The sequence below is a fragment of the Peromyscus eremicus genome, chromosome 10 (genome assembly GCF_949786415.1).
Source record: "Peromyscus eremicus chromosome 10, PerEre_H2_v1, whole genome shotgun sequence".
NCBI classification, from domain to species: domain Eukaryota; kingdom Metazoa; phylum Chordata; class Mammalia; order Rodentia; family Cricetidae; genus Peromyscus; species Peromyscus eremicus.
The window spans coordinates 24108934-24126573 of record NC_081426.1 but is presented as its reverse complement, the minus strand read 5'-3'; the positions used below and the strand labels follow the sequence as shown (position 1 = coordinate 24126573).

The following is a 17640-nucleotide window of genomic DNA, read 5'->3' as shown; positions in this document are numbered from 1 at the left end:
GCATTTTCCTTTTTCTCCATGTCAATCATCCTAGGGCCCCTATTCTCTATCAGGGTGCCTCCCCATCTTGGTTGAAAGTTGCCTGCCACTGACTTGGACCTACAGCTACAAGGCCACTTTTACATCCTTAGTCCTTCAACGGCAAATGCTCTGGCAGTACCGGGCTTAGCTGTGATGGCCACTGGGGCCAGCCAACGTTTATCTTCTAGAAGCCGATGGTAAACACCCTGGTACTTCCGTCGATGTATCCTGGGATGCTCTGAGTCTCTGTGTGCCCTCCGGGCCTGTGTGGTAGCCACAGCTATTGTGAACAATTTGTTGTTGTTGTTTTAACCGATTCTGGTTAGAGAAAGGAAAGAAATAACTATTTGTCCACATCGGGACCTGAGCGCTGAGCTCTAAAGGGGGCCTCCTATCTCCAGGACAGCAGCTGGGTTGCTGAGGGCAGTTCTTCACAGCCTCCCTCAGAAAAGTGAATCCTCACAGGCTGTCTTCTCTGTCGTGGACAGTGGTTGGCTCCACAGGCCTGGGAAGTTGGTGATAACTGCACGAAGGTGACACTTCCACGCAACAGGTGACACTTTGAAGAACCAGCCTCCAGAGGTTGGGAAGGAGTGGGATGCCAGTGCCCTCGGGGCCTGTCTCTTTTACCCTCCCCCCCTCTCCTAGCAAGCCGGGAGGCTCGGAGCAGAGGGCCCAACAGGTAGAGCATAGGCCTCCTTAGACACCCCCCCCTACACATCTGCTCCCCCATAACTTCTAATCTGCTTTCTCTCCTCCCAGGCCTTCCTTCCCCCCACGCGCCCGCACCCAGACCCTCTAAGCTGGGCGCAGATGCTGCTAGCAGTCGGGGCTCCGCGCTGCTCCGCCTCCCTCCCCCGCAGCCCCCGGTCCAAGGCCAACTCCTCCTCCTCCCCCTCCGGAAACCCGAAGCCCCCGCCCTGGCCAGGACGTCGCAAGCACTCTGGAGGGCGGTCCGCGTGAGAGCTAGCCACGCGGGGTAGGAGCGCCCAGCGCCGCCAGAACCTCTCCCGGAGCCCCTCGTCCTCCCTGAATCTCCCTCTCCCACCCCTTTTTGGATACCCTCGACGCCCACGTTGCTCCTCAGGGTCCCTCACGCCCTTTCCCGCCCCCCCGCGCGGGGCACCGCCCCTGCCACCCAAGTCCCAGCTTGAGCCCACGCCACTGCCGCGCGTGCCCAAAGCCATGGCTGCGGTGCGCACCGCACCTCTGCTCTGCGGCCTCCTGGCACTGCTGGCGCTGTGCCCCGTGGGGAGCCCACAGACGGTGCTGACGGACGACGAGATCGAGGAGTTCCTCGAAGGCTTCCTTTCGGAGCTGGAGACCCAGTCCCCGCCCCGGGAGGACGACGTGGAAGCCCAGCCACTTCCCGAGCCCACCCAGCGTGCCCGCAAATCCAAGGCAGGGGGCAAGCTTCGGGCAGATGCAGAAGGTGAGAACCTGGAGACATGGGAGACCACGGGCTCAGGTGAGCATACAGGGGCTCTGGAGGGTCTTCCCCGCTGCCCAGTGAGGAATGGCTCTCCAAGTGCAATCAATACAAGGCAACATCGTGCCAGGCGGCAGTTCTAGCCAGGAGTTTGGAGACCTGGAGGTATGTCCAGCACAGGGTGGCACTGGGCTTTTGCGGTTCCGAGGATCCAGTCGTCCAAGTCTCATGAGGATGTAGGTTTGGGCCAGAGAGGGATTGTATTTCACCTCCTGCCGTTCAAACTGACCCTAGTCTGTTAGTGGCAGGCTTCTGCCTCCTCTCCTCCCACAGGAACACACAAGCAGGGGAGGGGGATGCGGAAGACTTCTGTTCTCCAAACTTCCATGTGAAAGTGGGCAGTCTGAGATGGTCAGAACTAGCCGAGGTGATAGCATCATGGAGGCATGTAACCCGGAGCCTCTTACGTAACCAGTTGTCAGTAAACCTTGGCTGGTTTTCATGGCCCTCTGGAGGGTGGCAAAGGATCTTGTGATCTCTCTCCCAGGAGACTGTAAGGCACCATTCATCATTCCTGAGGTCAGCAGCTCCCCCTCCGGCCCCCACTGCTGTAGGTCTATCCTGCTCTTCCCTGCCCCTCACCTCCCTGCACACTGCCTCCAGCAGTCACGGCTTCCTAGACAGGGCTGAAATGACCCTGCTTCTGCTCCATGTTTTGTAGTGTTCTCTGTGTTTCAGCCAGCTGCCTTCGTGTTTCCATCCACCATGAAATTCTCTGCAGCATTTGCAGTTCCTAGGGTGCTGGGAGGGTGGCCCCTGCTGCTAGACTTCCCTGAGATGAGCCAGCAGCTAGCAGCCACCTACCTGTCCCTCTGTCCTTGATGTGGTCCCCACAGCTTTCAACCTACCCTAGACCTTCCTTTTAGGCTTCAAGATGTACTGAATGCCTGCCAGCCTTCCTGCCTTGATGCAGAGCTAGGGAACCAAACCCAGGGCCTTGCACACACCAGGGGACTGCTCTAGTACTGAACTTGAGAGTCTCTTTGAAGCTTTTCTTGTCCCTGTACTGAGGCTCTAGGAAGGCCGAGCCATGTTATTTAATTTGCCTGGCAGTTTGGTCAGGAGCCTTCCCTGAGCCTTTCATGCCTGGCACAGAACTGTGCTCCGGGACTAACCAGACATTGAAAAAGTGGATTGTGAGGGACCCCCATGAAAGTTTTGGCAGATGGAAATGGCTCCCTAGATATCATGCCCCATGCTCAGTCTTGAGAGCAGCTGAGAGTTGATGGGGGGTGCTGGGGATGTGCAGACAGGAAGCCTGGACACAGATCTCATTCTACCTACCACTTGAACAAGTGACTAACCTCAGTTTCCTGAGCTATACCAGGGACTGACGGGTGCCCCCACACCCAGGCTGTGGGCACCCTGAGGGACCACATGGGCACACAGAATGGGCTCTGATTGATTCTACATCTTCATCCTTGGCAGTCCCTCCAGAAAAGAACAAAGACAGAGGGAAGAAAGGAAAGAAAGAGAAAGGCCCCAAGAAACAATCCCTGGAGGTGTCCACCAGGCCTCCCAAGAAAGGAAAGGAGAAGCCACCTAAGGCCACCAAGAAGCCCAAGGAGAAGCTACCCAAGGCCACCAAGAAGCCCAAGGAGAAGCCACCTAAGGCCACCAAGAAGCCCAAGGAGAAGCCACCCAAGGCCACTAAGAGGCCCTTGGCAGGAAAGAGGCTCTCAACTGTGGCCCCCTTAGAAACGCTGGAGTGGCCACTACCATCACCCTCCAACCCCGGCCCCAAGGAGCTACCACAGGAGAGAGGTTTGTAGCAGGCCCCTTGGGGGTTCTCACCTCTTTGAGGACATGGAGAAATGAGGCGAGGTTCCTGGGACCCTAACATAAGGAAGCTTTGAAGCCTTGTCATGAACTTGGTAGTTTTATCAGCAAGTTCTCTGAAGGCTGCCATGTGGGCAGGGAGAGAGCTTGGGAGCTTATAGGTAGAGAAGCCTGTCTCCTGGTCCCACCTGCTTTCCTTGGCTGGCACAGCTTTATAATGAGCTTCCCTCCATCCCCCAGGAGGCAGTGTAGCACTCTAGCCCCAGGGTATACCAGCCGAGTGCCCGTGTTTCCTTGGAGTGAGCCGTGGCCTTAGGAGGGCATCCACAGGGTCCACAGGCTCTGATGCATTGCTGTCTTAAGCTCTCAAGGTGGTCTGGGTAGGCACCCCTGTTTATCTGCTTCTGGGGTCTGGTGTGTTATAGGAAGAACCTTCCCGAATACCTGGCAGGGTCAAGGAGAGGGGACCCAGATGGAGGCCAAGGAGCACCAGCCGGGTGAGTAGCTGTCATCCTCTTGGTCTCGGGTGACCAGCCACTCAGCCCTGCTAGAGTCAGGGGCTTTCTGGAGTGGACCTGGGTAGGGTTGTCAGGAGGCCACTGTTATCTTCCCCTCAGAGCCAGAGGAGGAGACCGAGGCACCCACACTGGACTACAATGACCAGATAGAGAGGGAGGATTATGAGGACTGTGAGTAGACCCCTACCCAGGTGTGGACTAGACTCTGGCCTGGGCACTGATGGTTCTGAGGTCCACCCAGCACGGCTGCTTAGAATCTACCTCCCCCTTAGTTGAATACATCCGGCGCCAGAAGCAACCCAGACCAACACCCAGCAGGAAGAGGCTCTGGCCAGAGCGCCCTGTGGAGAAGGCTGAAGAGCCAGAAGAAAGGAAGGAAATCGGTAAGATGGGAGGCAGTAGAGAGGACTCGGGGTCAGAGGAGAGGCCCTAGTTGACCTCCACCTTACCCCCACAGATCCACCTCTGAAGCCCCTGCTGCCCCCTGACTATGGGGATGGCTACTTGATCCCCAACTATGACGACAGTGAGTATCTAGTATCCCAGAGTCCAAAGGATACAGGCGAGTGGGTATCTGGGGCCAAGAGCACAGTCCGGACACTGGGCCTCCTCTGCCTACCTTCCTGGTTCCTGACTCTGCTCTTGCCTCCAATAGGGGTGTCCCTGGATCTCGCTCTCAGCCCTGTTACCCTCTGTGGGCCCAGCCCTCCCTCCCCTGGGCTCTAGCAGGCTTCCTGCCAGCTCACTGCATCTGCCTTCTCCAAAGGGTGGGCTGTGACCCTTGGGGCACTCCTTCCCAGATCCCACTGGAGGCCTCCGATCTCCTTTCTGGGCTCTTGACTTGTACAGGTCCTTACCTTTCCCTGCTCTTGTCTTACTATTGATGCCGCCAACCCTTGGCCTCAGCCCAGACCTTAGGGCCTGCCCCTGTCCTGGCCACATGTGCTCGTTGCCACCCAGGCACTCTCTCTTGCTCATCTTTGATTCTTCCTTCACATAGGCAGACCTTGTACCAGGTTTGTGACCTCAGTCCTGGCCCTGTCCCCTACCTTCTCGCCTCTCTCCTCAGTTGTTCAGGCCTGCCTTATGGGCTCCTGTGAAGTCAGGAGCCAAGGCCAGCGCAGGATCGGGGCCAGCTAAACCTGGCTTTCTCTCCTACAGTGGACTATTACTTTCCCCATCCTCCACCACAGAAGCCAGATGTTGGACAAGAGGTGGATGAAGAAAAGGAGGAAATGAGTGAGTGAGACCAGGCAGCTTTCATAGCACACCACCATCTGAGGCCACGTGTGTCTGCTAGATGGGCCTTCCGCTCGCTCAGCCTGATCCTTATCTGCATGCTCCAGGCTCAGCCTGACCCCTCCCCACATGCTCTCAGGTCAGCCTGACCCCCATGTATCCCCGGCTTAGCCTGAACCCCACCACATGCCCTCTGCTCAGCCTGACCCCTCCTGCTTGCTCTCGGTCAGCCTGACCCTCATGGACCCCTAGCTCAACCCGCCAGGCTTCTCCAGGTATTCCCAGCGTAGCCTAGCCTCCCCTGCTCCAGGCCCAGGGCTGACCTGACTGGCCTCTCTTATCTTCCATGTCCCAGAGAAACCCAAAAAGGAGGGCAGTAGCGCCAAGGAGGAGACAGAGGACAGGTGGGCCGTGGAGAAAAACAAGGACCCCAAAGGTGTGTGGCCAGTCCCCAGGGGGCGGCGTGGAGATTTTGGCTGCGTAGGCCCTTGGCTTCAGTCCTTCCTTTTGTTCACAGGGCCCCGGAAGGGCGAGGACCTGGAAGAGGAGTGGACTCCGGTGGAGAAAATCAGTGAGTAGGGCTAGGTGTAGGGTGATGACCCCACTCAGGACCACACGTGGGACCAGATTTCCTGGTGCAGCTTTGACCCTCAGAAGCCCATCCCACCATAGCCTCTTGTAGCACATGGGAGAGCCTCGTGAGCTGAAGACAGCCTTACTCAGCTGTACCTGTGCTCTGACCTGAGGTTGGCCTGCTTCGGGGGTGGGGTGAAGAGTGGGGGTGGGGTGGGCCAGAACTTCTTGGTGTCCAGCAGCTGGGTGACAGTGGGATGGGGGCAGGGCCTAGGGGAGGGAGGGAGGGAGGGAGGTCTCCAGCTGCCTTTGTAGGTTTCAGTTTGAAGCCAGTGTGCAAACGGCCTCATCTGGGTGAAGTCCCCTGGGAACCTGGGATTTCTCTTAAGTGTTAGGCACCACCAGCTCATTCTTCAGATGGCGGCTAATGCAGGGGAAGCAGGCTTGGGTCACATTGGCTCCTGGCCTGATCTGAGTGCCCTGGAGATGGGTGGAATCTGCCTGCAGTCTTCAGAGCCACACACTTCCCAGCTGCCCTCTGACTGGCACCTACATGGAAGGGCCTCTGAATTAATGGAGGTTGAGTCCATGAGCCGCTAACCCAGGGTTGTGTGTCTGCAGAGTGCCCGCCTATTGGGATGGAATCACACCGCATTGAGGACAACCAGATCCGTGCCTCCTCCATGCTGCGCCATGGCCTGGGAGCTCAGCGGGGCCGGCTCAACATGCAGGTGAGGGCGTGGACTGTCCAGCCTGCAGTGGGCCGGGGCTCCCCTGCCCGTGCTCAGCCTCCCCTTTAACAGGCTGGCGCTAATGAAGACGACTACTATGATGGGGCCTGGTGTGCTGAGGACGAGTCGCAGACCCAGTGGATCGAGGTGGACACCAGAAGGACGACTCGGTTCACAGGCGTCATTACCCAGGGCCGAGATTCCAGCATCCAGTATGTAGATGGGCTCTTAGGCAGTGGGCAGGGCCTCCAGCACAGCTCTGAGTCCCACTTGGGACATTCTAGATAGCCCTTGACCTGAGCTGGAAAGGCCAGGAAAATCAGTGAGGGGCCCATCATGCACCTGGCCCCCAGTCCACGGCTAGTCAGTCTGCATGTAAAGACAGACAGTGCAACAGCCACTGCCCATGGCCAGACACAGACTCTGGCTCCAGAGCTCCAGGCATGCTCCACAGCCCTGCTCCAGGCTCAGAAGTTTGTCTCAAGGCCGTAGAGCCTTGGATGAGAGCAGCTTTGCCTTGACTGTGTCTGCTCCACAGTGACGACTTTGTGACCACCTTCTTCGTGGGCTTCAGCAATGACAGCCAGACCTGGGTGATGTACACCAACGGCTATGAGGAAATGGTGGGTGCCCAGATCTTCTGCTTGGCTCTCATTGTCTGGGCCAGGGTGGGCTCTTGGGAGAGCAGGGTACCACACAGAGGCCTGCTTCTGTCTAGACCTTCCATGGGAATGTGGACAAGGACACACCTGTACTGAGTGAGCTCCCTGAACCAGTTGTAGCCCGTTTCATCCGCATCTATCCTCTCACCTGGAACGGTAGCCTGTGCATGCGCCTGGAGGTGCTAGGCTGCCCTGTGACCCGTGAGTGAAGAGGGGCTGGCTGTGGCTTTGGGTGGCTGCAGTGGGATTTGGGTGTGGAGCAAAGGGCAGCTGATTCAGGCCCTGTACACCTGCTCTTCTGCAGCTGTCCACAGCTACTATGCACAGAATGAGGTGGTAACCACGGACAGCCTGGACTTCCGGCACCACAGCTATAAGGATATGCGCCAGGTCAGGAGCCTGAGTCACAGGCCGGGATGGGCCCTGTGCTGGGGTACGAGAGCTTATCCTCAGTCCTGTCCCTACTATTTCAAAGGCATACTCTCCCTTCAAGGAATGTTGGCCACCTCTTACTTTAGGGAAGGAACCAGTACCTGGGGGCATCAGAGGGAATGGGAGTTACTTGCCTCCTCCCATAGAACCCATCAGGAGCAGGAGGATGCTGGTCAGTGACATCCCAATGTCTCCTCCCTGCCAGCTGATGAAGGTGGTCAATGAGGAATGCCCCACAATTACCCGCACATACAGCCTGGGCAAGAGTTCACGGGGGCTCAAGATCTACGCCATGGAGATCTCGGACAACCCTGGGGAGCACGAGCTGGGTGAGGGCCTGGGGACATTGTTTTGCCATTGCCTAGAGTACCAGGGTCCCTGAACTGCTTCCCTCCTGCGGGGCCTGTACAGTCAATATACAGCACTCACCATCTCCTGCCTGACCTGTGGACCCCAGGGGATCCAGGCCTGCCTTGCTGAGTACCAAAAGCCTCAGCTGCCCCCAGACCTTATGGGTACATCTGGGCCTTGCCAGGCTAAGTGCCTGTTGTGGCTCTTGTCTTTGCAGGGGAGCCCGAGTTCCGCTACACAGCTGGGATCCATGGCAACGAGGTGCTAGGCCGAGAGCTCCTGTTACTGCTCATGCAGTACCTGTGCCAAGAGTACCGAGATGGGAACCCCAGAGTGCGCAGCCTGGTGCAGGACACGCGGATCCACTTGGTGCCTTCACTGAACCCTGACGGCTATGAGGTGGCCGCGCAGATGGTGGGTTGTGGGGCTGGCAAGGGGTGGGTAGAGACTGGAGGCATGGGTGGTCCTTCCCTGACTTTGCACCCCATAGTCACCTATGTATGGTCTTCCTTGCAGGGTTCAGAGTTTGGGAACTGGGCACTGGGGCTCTGGACTGAGGAGGGCTTTGATATCTTTGAGGACTTCCCAGATCTCAACTCTGTGCTCTGGGCAGCTGAGGAGAAGAAATGGGTCCCCTACAGGGTCCCCAACAATAACTTGCCAATCCCTGAACGCTACCTGTCCCCAGATGCCACGGTGAGAAGCAGGTCTTGGCATGCCAAGCAGCTGGGGTAGGGTGGGGGATTGCTGATAGGCAGCTGAGGTGTTGGCACTGAGATCCTGGAGGACAAGAAGAATCAGAGGGACGTGGATAGGATGTGGGAAGTATAGCACTCGCGTGGGGCTCCACAGATGGAAGGGGACATGGCTTCTTATGACACCCATCCCTAGGTGTCCACAGAAGTCCGGGCCATCATTGCCTGGATGGAGAAGAACCCCTTCGTGCTGGGTGCAAATCTGAATGGTGGTGAGCGGCTTGTGTCTTACCCCTATGACATGGCTCGGACACCTAGCCAGGAGCAGCTGCTGGCGGCAGCCATGGCGGCTGCCCGTGGAGAGGATGACGAGGAGGCATCTGAAGCCCAGGAGACTCCAGATCATGCTATTTTCCGCTGGCTGGCCATCTCTTTCGCCTCTGCCCATCTCACCATGACTGAGCCCTACCGGGGAGGGTGCCAGGCACAGGACTACACCAGCGGCATGGGCATTGTCAATGGGGCCAAGTGGAATCCTCGGTCTGGGAGTAAGTCAGCCTGGGAAGAGCTTGGGAAAGGTCTGTGACCTGGGGAGGGAATGACCATGGGTCTGCTTTTGTCTGTCCAGCTTTCAATGACTTTAGCTACCTGCACACTAATTGCCTGGAGCTCTCCATTTACCTGGGCTGTGACAAGTTCCCTCATGAGAGTGAGCTGCCCCGTGAGTGGGAGAACAACAAGGAGGCGCTGCTTACCTTCATGGAGCAGGTGGGACAGCCTGGGCTACCCAGGAGGAAGATGGAGCTTGGGAGGAGTGTGGACGTGGAGTCTCCACGTGGGCTCATACCCCTCTTTTGCAGGTGCACCGTGGCATTAAGGGTGTGGTGACAGATGAGCAAGGCATTCCCATTGCCAATGCTACCATCTCCGTGAATGGCATCAACCATGGTGTGAAGACAGGTATTCTGCATGTTACCCCCACCCCCTTTTATAAGGGTGGACATGTACCTCTGGCTGGCCTAGAACTTCTGTATAGTCCAGGCTGGTCTTGAATTCACAGCCCTGCCTTGAGTACTGAGATTACAGAGCTAGTGTCATGACACCTGGCTCATGTGTGGACAGCTTTGCCTTCCCAGGTGGGGCTCACCTTGTCCTCTCAGAGTAGTAGTAAGTCTCCCCAGGTAGCAAGGCAAGCCTGGGGAGATCTCTGAGGACTGGGCCTAGGGGAATCTGAGAGGGCAGAGCTAGAGAGGCCCTGGGACAATCAGGCCTATCCTCTTTATACAGCAAGTGGGGGAGACTATTGGCGCATCCTGAACCCTGGTGAGTACCGTGTGACGGCCCACGCAGAGGGCTACACCTCGAGTGCCAAGACCTGCAACGTGGACTATGATATTGGGGCCACCCAGTGCAACTTCATCCTGGCTCGCTCCAACTGGAAGCGCATTCGGGAGATCCTGGCTATGAATGGGAACCGGCCCATCTTCCGCATTGACCCCTCACGACCCATGACCCCCCAGCAGCGGCGTATGCAGCAGCGCCGTCTCCAGTACCGGCTCCGGATGAGGGAACAGATGCGGCTGCGCCGCCTCAATGCTACCACAGGCCCTCCCACAAGCCCCACCCCTCCCCCTACACCTCCCTCTTCCCCTACACCAGGCGTTACCTGGAGACCCTGGGAAACTACAACCACTGCAGGCTGGGAGGAGTCCGAGACTGAGACCTACACAGAAATAGTGACCGAGTTTGGGACCGAGTACGGGACTGAGCTGGAGGAGGAGGAGGAGGAGATAGAAGAGGAGGAGGAAAAGGAGATGGTCACAGGCCCCACGTTTCCATTCTCAACAGTGGAGACCTACACAGTGAACTTTGGGGATTTCTGAGACTGGGATCCCAACGCCTGGCCTAATTCCAACTAAGACAGCCCTTCTCAAGTCTGTGCTGGCGGACACATAACCGTCAGAGGTCCCCTGGACAGGCCCTCCTCCCCAGTGTGGGACAGCAAGGCCACCAGGACTCCACAGCCAGAGTCTATGCAGAAGCTCCAGTTCTACCTGCCAGCCTTTGGGGAGGGGCAGGCAAGGAAACCACGGTCACATCAATAAAACAAGCTCAAGGTACCAACTGCCCTGTTCTGCCCAGTGGGAGAGAAGAGTCTGGCTGGCTGGGGCCTCTCCCTGTCAGTGCCATCCCACACATGCCCAGATGCTCCAGGTGCAGACCTGTAAAAATTCATGGTTTATTTACAGGGCTCACGTGGCAAGGGGGAATGGCCCAGCTGCCTCTCATCAGGGACCCAGCCCCAGGTCTTCCAGCTCATCGTGTTCTGCTCCAAAGCCTGCAAAGCTGATAGGCTGGCAGGCCAGGCTGCGTAGGTTCACCAGGCAGGCAGTCTGTGTGGAACTAAAGTCAGGAACGGCCACCAACAGTACCACCTGGTCCTCAGGACCTGCAGGACAATCGTACGGGGCCCGCCTTAGGTTCTGGTAGGACCTGCCTCACAGGGAAGTCCCCACAGTTGCGCCATGTGCTCAGAGCCATCTCAGACCCTCTCCAGGCAGCTCCAGCACACACCAAACACAAAGGCCACTGCACAGACTGTCTGTCCTGCAGGGACCCTTGTACCCAGGTGAGGCAAAACTGTTCCTGACGACTCAGGCCGGGAGCCCCCCAAAGATAAAACTTACCTCGGATGATTCTGGAGCCAAAGCTGGGGGTGTTACCACAGAAGTAGACATGAGGGCACTCCGGAAAGATGAACGGGTCAGTTTTGTAGAAGGGGTAACACCCTGGAGAAAGGCCTGTTGTTGACCAGCTGCCCATTAAGATGTCCCCTCCCTCCCTGAATGCTACAGCACCCCAACTGTGACAGAAGTGCCCTGTGGTCACCCGGCACCACTAGGGGCTGTACAGGCTTGGGCTCTGGAAAGAACTGATTGTAGAGTGGCTTCCAGAACAGCTTTGCTGAACATAAGGCTGGGCTGGGCCATCCCAGCACGCATGGTCCCACAAGTGTAACTGAGCAGATCTATACCTAGGGTGTCCGGAGCCGTGGGGCTGATGTGACGGACCCGCAGGGTCCACTCCAGGATCTCTAAGTGGTCTTCCATGCTGCTGTACCGGAAGATATCACTCACGTTCTGTCCAGACGTCCCCAGGAACCTGAAAGGGGAAAGGCTCTGCTGACTGTGGTCTTGAGGGGGCGGCTATCACTGCCACCCCACCCACAAAGACCATCTCAGCACCTACACGATGGCCTCTTGGGGGTGCTCTAGCCAGCCTTATAGGGTAATAGACACCAGGAGGGCCTTCTGCAGTCCCGGCCCCTCCCAGACTTAACTCGGTCCCCACGTCTTGTACCATGCTGACTACCTGACTCCATCAATGGTGGCTTGGTATGGGTTGGTGACCAGCTGGAGTGTGGAGTAGGTAGTGGCCAGTGGGAACATGCAGGGGTGCAGGGGCTGCTGCGGGAGTGTGTAGTTGGTGGGATCAAACTCGCCTGGCATCACATCCACAGGTACTGAGGCCTGGAAGGCATAAGGCAGGGAGAGCTCGTCTGCCTCAAGAGGCCCCACCCCCTACTCTGCCCACCCTATCTTCCCTTCCCCATCCAGCAGCAGCTTCAGCAGCTGGATTTCCACAGCCCCTCCAGTCCCCAAGCCGCTCACACTCAGCTGCAGGAGGATCTCATCCAGCATTTTGACTGCCTCCACACTGGCTGCCTGGGTTTTCTTGGTGAGGTACTTGGCCTGGGAGAAGAGACCCAGGATGTGGTAGGGCCCTCAGTGAGGCTCTGATTAGGGGACACCCAGAGCCCATCAGGGTTCTTGGCTCTGAGAAAGGCAAAGGCCAGCAGCAGATACGTCTACCTGCTGAAGGGTCAATAGGGGGTGGAACTCCACCCTGGCCCCCATGCCTTCAGGGAGTGGGGGACAGCCCTGGAGCAGCAGGCCCAGTCATGCTAACAGGCCAGGGCTGAGTCGTCGGGCGGACTCCATACCTTGTTGATAGAATCTCTGCTCTGGGTATTGTGACTGAGAAGGTTGCCTGCCAGGATGACTCGGGAGACATGGGCGGCACTACACTGTTCGCCTTCGTCCCCAAGCTGCCCCGTCACCACATCCACCAGCAGCTGGGTGCCCAGGAGGCTCTCGCCGCCACCTCCGCCCAGGCCCAGCCCGGATACCAGCAGCACAAATCTGCAGAGGATGGTGAGGTCTTGCAGGTTGCTGGAAGCGGGAGGCGATTCCTCCCAACAGAGACACTGGGGTGCCTGAGTGTGGCTCCTCACCTGTCTGTGTCAAGTGGGGGTATAGGCTTCTGGGGAGCCAGGTCAGCAAAGCAGTGGTCCTCAACCTGAAACCTGCCATCATCCCTCACGGAGCCAAACACTGCCAAGACCGTTCCTGAGGGAGGGTGGAGGCAGAACCCCAAGGTAGCCTCTGAAGGTCTCCTACCTCCTAGCCACCCCCCAGCCACTCCGGCAAAGCCTCGATTAGATGTCTCCTCCGGCTCACTGCTCTTGAATGGAGACAGAAGACTGATCTCCCAGAGGATCATCCGTGGACAAGCAGCCTCTGACCACGTGAACCCACAGCTACTTCCCAAGACTCTAGCGTAGCAGCCTTTAAGGCACGGGCCTCCCCATACACACCTTGCTGGGTCTCCCACAGCCACCCTCCTTTCGGGGTCCCCACCGCTCCCACCTGTGACCAACTTCGACACATCGATGGTGCCTTTCAGTTTGATACGCTGCAATTCATCTTCTAAGACCAGCTCGTCATCTGGGTGGATGTATTTGCTCCGAGGAGGCTGGGGGATCAGGTTGTGCTGGGAGGCAGAAGGAAGGCAGTCTCAGAGCCCAGGTCGTCACAGCTCCCGTGTTAGGAAGTGGCACCACAGTCTCTGCCTGCCTGGATTGGCTTTCTTACCCCCTATAGTCAAGAGGCCCAGCCTCAATCCACTGGGACAAGGTTGGTACGTCAGGGGTGATAGGGCTCACCTCCTCGCTGATCTCCCGCAGGATGGAGGGCTGGAGCTGCATGGCTTTGAAGAGAGTACCCACCACACAGCACTGTTCCCCAGGCTGCAGCTCACACAACTTCTTCACCCCGACTCCACTGCCTGGGTGTGAGGGCACAGAGTCAGACTATGAAGGCCCACCCTGATGACACCCCCAGAGGACCCTGCTGCCCAGCCTCTACCACAGGACACTTACTGGGACTCACAGGAGTGCTGCTCCCCTGGCCTTGGCCAGGAGCGAGAGCATGTTAAGTGAAGGTTCCCTGGACCTCGATGTGATGGTGAAGGGGGTCCATCAGAGGGGATAGAGGGACTGTGGGTGGAGGGAGTGGGACCTTGATGCCACACATCTACAGAGGCAGGGAAGGCCAGGGGCCAGGCTATGTGAGGACGGGAAAAGGACTGGTTTGGGACAGGCACAATCCCGGGACTCCTGGAGCCACCAGAAAATGGAAGGATCTACCCTAAAGCCTCTTGAAGGAACCAGCCCTGCTGACAACCAGATTTCAGACTTCTGGTCTCCAGAACCACGGGGAATAAATGTGTGTGCTGTCCTAAGTCCCCTGTTTACAACACTTCTTTACCATGACCACAGGAAGCAACTATGAAACACATTATCTACATCTCAGTCACATGTTACGTCCTGACAACTACCATGTCCTTAAGACTTTGGATTCTTTGGTTTTTTTTTTTCAAGACAGTGTTTCACTACATAGCCCTGGCTGTCCTAGAACTCACACTGTAGACCAGGCTGGCCTCAAACTCACAGAGATCCACCTGCCTCTGCCTCCCAAGTGCTGGGATTAAAGGCCTGCACCACCATGCCCAGCTAAGACTTTGGATTCTTATGTGCCAGCCCCTGCTCTGCCCAATGCTTCATTCTCTGAAAATATACCTTACAATTCCCACTTCCTGTCCCCTCCACCTCGGCCCACACTATCCCCTGTGGAGTCGGCAGCCTTGTTCATTCAAAGCCCCCAGGAGGCAAACCAAAACATATGTGAATGGCCTTTATGCTCAGCAGGAACGATGTGGAAAGCTGGGCAAGAAGAAGGAATGCAAGTTCCAGAAAGTTCCAGGGATTCATTAGCACAGACCCAATCCTAGAACAAATTGCTGAGGAGGCAGGGTGAAGTGGAGGCTGGGCCAGAACCACACTCATGCCCCGGAACAGCCAAGAACATTCCTCAGAGCTCCGCCCAGAGGAGCCGACAATTCCACAGAAGGAAGAGGGACTCTAGCACCAGAGAGAAGCATCAGATGCCAGTAGAAACAAAGTTTCCAAATCCCCACCTGTGGCTCTGCTATGGTTTGGGTGTGGTTCATCCCTCAAAGACCAGCCTGCCATAATGAGGGGCTCTCTAGCGAGGGTGGGCATTGAGGACAGGAAAAAGCTGCCATCATTGCCAGAACTCCGTCTTTACCTCACACCAGCCTCTGAGCCACCTAACTTAAATCCCACAGGTTAATTTAATCCTCATTATTATCATTTATTTATTTAATTTTTGGTTTTTCTGAGACAGGGTTTCTCTTTGTAGCTTTGGTGCCCGTCCTGGATCTCGCTCTGTAGCCCAGGCTGGCCTCGAACTCACAGAGATCCTCCTGGCTCTGCCTCCCGAGTGCTGGGATTAAAGGTGTGTGTGCCACCACCGCCGCCCGGCTTAATCCTCATTATTATCTTAAGAAGTAACAGAGAGCTGAAGAGGCTAAGTTTCCACGGTAACTGGAAAGTGTTAACAGGTTAGAGAAAAGTCCGAGGTCTAGGTGCTGGGCTGCTGGGAGCAGCATACCCCAAGCTTACCCCAGTGCTGCTGGGCCCGGCTCACCAGGAAGGGTCTCATCTGGATGAGGCGGGTGGCATATATGTGAGCATACTGTCGGTTAAAGCTGCGCTCTCCCAGTCGAAAGGGCTGTGAGGAGTTGGTGTAAGTTGCAACAGGTACCCGGGCAAAGGTGGCATTGCTGGCCGATGGTGGGGAGAGCAGAGTGTGGGCCCTCTGTGCCGCCTGCTCTGAAAACATGGCAGCACTCCTGGCTTGTTCTGTCCAGGCAGCTGTGTCCAAGCTCAGGAGCACCACTGTAAAGACACACACAGGCATCCCTGCAATTCCTACCTGAACCCAGAGAAGCAGCTCCCCTGGTGTCTCATCCGAGCTGTCCACACTGCATCCAGTGGGCACCGAGAAAGAAGGGGAGCATACGTGTGTCTGGAGATGTCATCCTGTAGCCTTCATCAGAAAAAACCTGGAGCTCACTCCTAACCTTGTTCATCAAGTTCTCCATATTTCTACACAATTACCAGGGTCTCAAATTCAACATACCCTCAAATCGAATTACTGATCTGCCTTCATCCACTTCCCTGGAAACTACCCCACCTCTGGGAATGCTGCCAGGCATCAAAGAAGCCTGCCATAATATAATTAGTGATAAAAATAAAACATAAAGTTGTCCCTGCTCTGCTCAAGACTCTCCAATGGCTGCTTTTTCAGTAAATAGAGACCCACGTTCTTAGCACTCCCTGTAAGATCATCAGCTCTGGGCCCGCTGGTCCTACCATCCCCGCACCTGTTTCTCTTTCCAAGGATCCCTTCCACAGCAGGGTCTCCAGTGGAGGCCCGGCTACTCTAGGCTGGCTCTTCTCCTGTGTGCCCCCCAGATTCACTGGCTCTTCCCCTTCAAGTCTCTCCTCAAAACTCACCTCCCCACATCTAATTTACTCCCTCTGCCACTCCAATTATTGGCATCGTTTGTCTTCCCAAGCATTTACTTTGCCTCCTCCAAATGCACCCTAAGTTCCAGGAAGGCAGAGGGTTTTGTTTTCTTCCAGGAGGTATTGCACAACCGCCCCACAACGAGTCCGATTAAGATGTGCTCGGGGGATGCACAGAGAATTTCAGTAAATAGTACAAAGTGCTTCAACACATTTTTCATGCGTAGGTAAAATGACAACAGTCTGGACACTGTAAGTTCTTAACGCAGCTTTCTTTTCATTTTACTTTTTTGGTACTGCTAATACAAAGTTCCAATTCTTGCTAGCTGGCTCTGCTTTCTTTAATAGGGCAGCTCTGGCTTAGGAAGCGGACTCAATTTGCCAAAGGGGCGCGTGTGAAATGTAAGCCAAACACACACGGTGGAGGGCAGCGGCCCACACAGGGCCCCCAGCCACACGCGGCGGGCCACCCGCCCCGCAGCAGACACCCCCAGCTCGGGCCCACTCAGCAGTCCATAGCACCATCGAGACCCCGGCCCGCGACCCCAGGAGCCCCCAGTCGGGCCCAGCACCCACGTTAACCCCGCTCGGCAGCACACTCACCGCGCCGCGCCGCATCCCGCCAATCTCCGCGCGCCCGTCCCGCCCACCGGCCCACGCGGCCAATCGTCTTCCGCTTCGCCCCGCCCATCGCCGCACGCCTCATCCGGCCAATCCCCGTGTGCCCCGCCTCTGGAAGCCGAAGGAACACGGAGCCACGCCTCCGGTTGCTCGGACAACGTGCCCCCCCACCCCCCGCTCCCCACTCTCACCCCGCGCTAGGTTTCCTGCGCATGCGTGGGTTTGCCGCTGGGCCGCACAGTGTGAGCATGTTGGGTAGGGTGGGCCGCCGAGAGGCTCTCCACTCGGCTCGTGTAGCAGTCCGCAGTCGTCGTGGCTTGGTGGCTCAGTCCGCAATCGCTGGTGGCTTGGTGGCTCCTGGGTGGATGAAGCTTCCCTCCCACTCTCTATCCTGCGCTGGGATTGTCATTCTGGCTTCATAAGGCCCGTCCTGTCAAGCAGCCCGTACTAATCTGTGCAAGCAAGATTAGTACTCTTCTGAATTCTCAGGCCTTACCTACTTCTCAGATTCCCTTTGAAGCATGAGCTCGGCTCCCATCTCACAGGCAGGGAAACAGAGGCAAGGAACACTCACCCGGCCAGTGCGCCAAAGCTGGGATTCACACTAACCACCCTGACTGACTTCAAGTGCAGCAGTCTTCCGTGGTAACATTGTAATTTTTCATTTTTTTTCCGGCTAATTACTCAGTCCGAAACTTAGTATTTAAGGTAGCTTTCTTCTAACTTGATGAGTTTTGTTTTTCATTGTATGTGTATGGGTGTTTTGCCCTCATGTATGGTTGTGCCCTACATGA

The 17640-nt window shown here is 56.8% G+C and overlaps 2 protein-coding genes across 3 annotated transcripts; one reads left to right on the top strand and one right to left on the bottom strand.

Annotated features, from left to right (window-relative positions):
• Positions 1 to 979: 979 nt before the first annotated feature.
• Positions 980 to 10608, top strand: Aebp1 (AE binding protein 1). 2 transcript variants are annotated; one of them, XM_059275498.1, is made up of 21 exons: positions 980 to 1453; positions 2939 to 3274; positions 3715 to 3786; positions 3907 to 3978; positions 4080 to 4190; positions 4265 to 4333; positions 4969 to 5046; positions 5402 to 5482; positions 5564 to 5617; positions 6241 to 6350; positions 6423 to 6562; positions 6889 to 6973; positions 7069 to 7213; positions 7317 to 7402; positions 7650 to 7773; positions 8013 to 8209; positions 8312 to 8491; positions 8687 to 9038; positions 9119 to 9258; positions 9351 to 9450; positions 9778 to 10608. In XM_059275498.1, the coding sequence occupies exons 1-21, from the start codon at positions 1207 to 1209 to the stop codon at positions 10371 to 10373; spliced, it is 3375 nt and encodes a 1124-aa protein (XP_059131481.1). In that variant the 5' UTR covers positions 980 to 1206; the 3' UTR covers positions 10374 to 10608. The 2 variants fall into 2 exon arrangements, with proteins under 2 accessions (XP_059131481.1, XP_059131482.1); XM_059275499.1 differs by lacking the exon at positions 3715 to 3786.
• Positions 10609 to 10707: 99 nt separating this feature from the next.
• On the bottom strand, positions 10708 to 16902 carry Pold2 (DNA polymerase delta 2, accessory subunit). The gene is made up of 11 exons (XM_059275500.1): positions 16829 to 16902; positions 15317 to 15592; positions 13496 to 13617; positions 13200 to 13323; positions 12785 to 12899; positions 12494 to 12692; positions 12162 to 12242; positions 11863 to 12020; positions 11525 to 11652; positions 11178 to 11279; positions 10708 to 10939 (listed from the first exon to the last, which is right to left on the bottom strand). The coding sequence occupies exons 2-11, from the start codon at positions 15534 to 15536 to the stop codon at positions 10779 to 10781; spliced, it is 1410 nt and encodes a 469-aa protein (XP_059131483.1). The 5' UTR covers positions 15537 to 15592; positions 16829 to 16902; the 3' UTR covers positions 10708 to 10778.
• Positions 16903 to 17640: the final 738 nt, after the last annotated feature.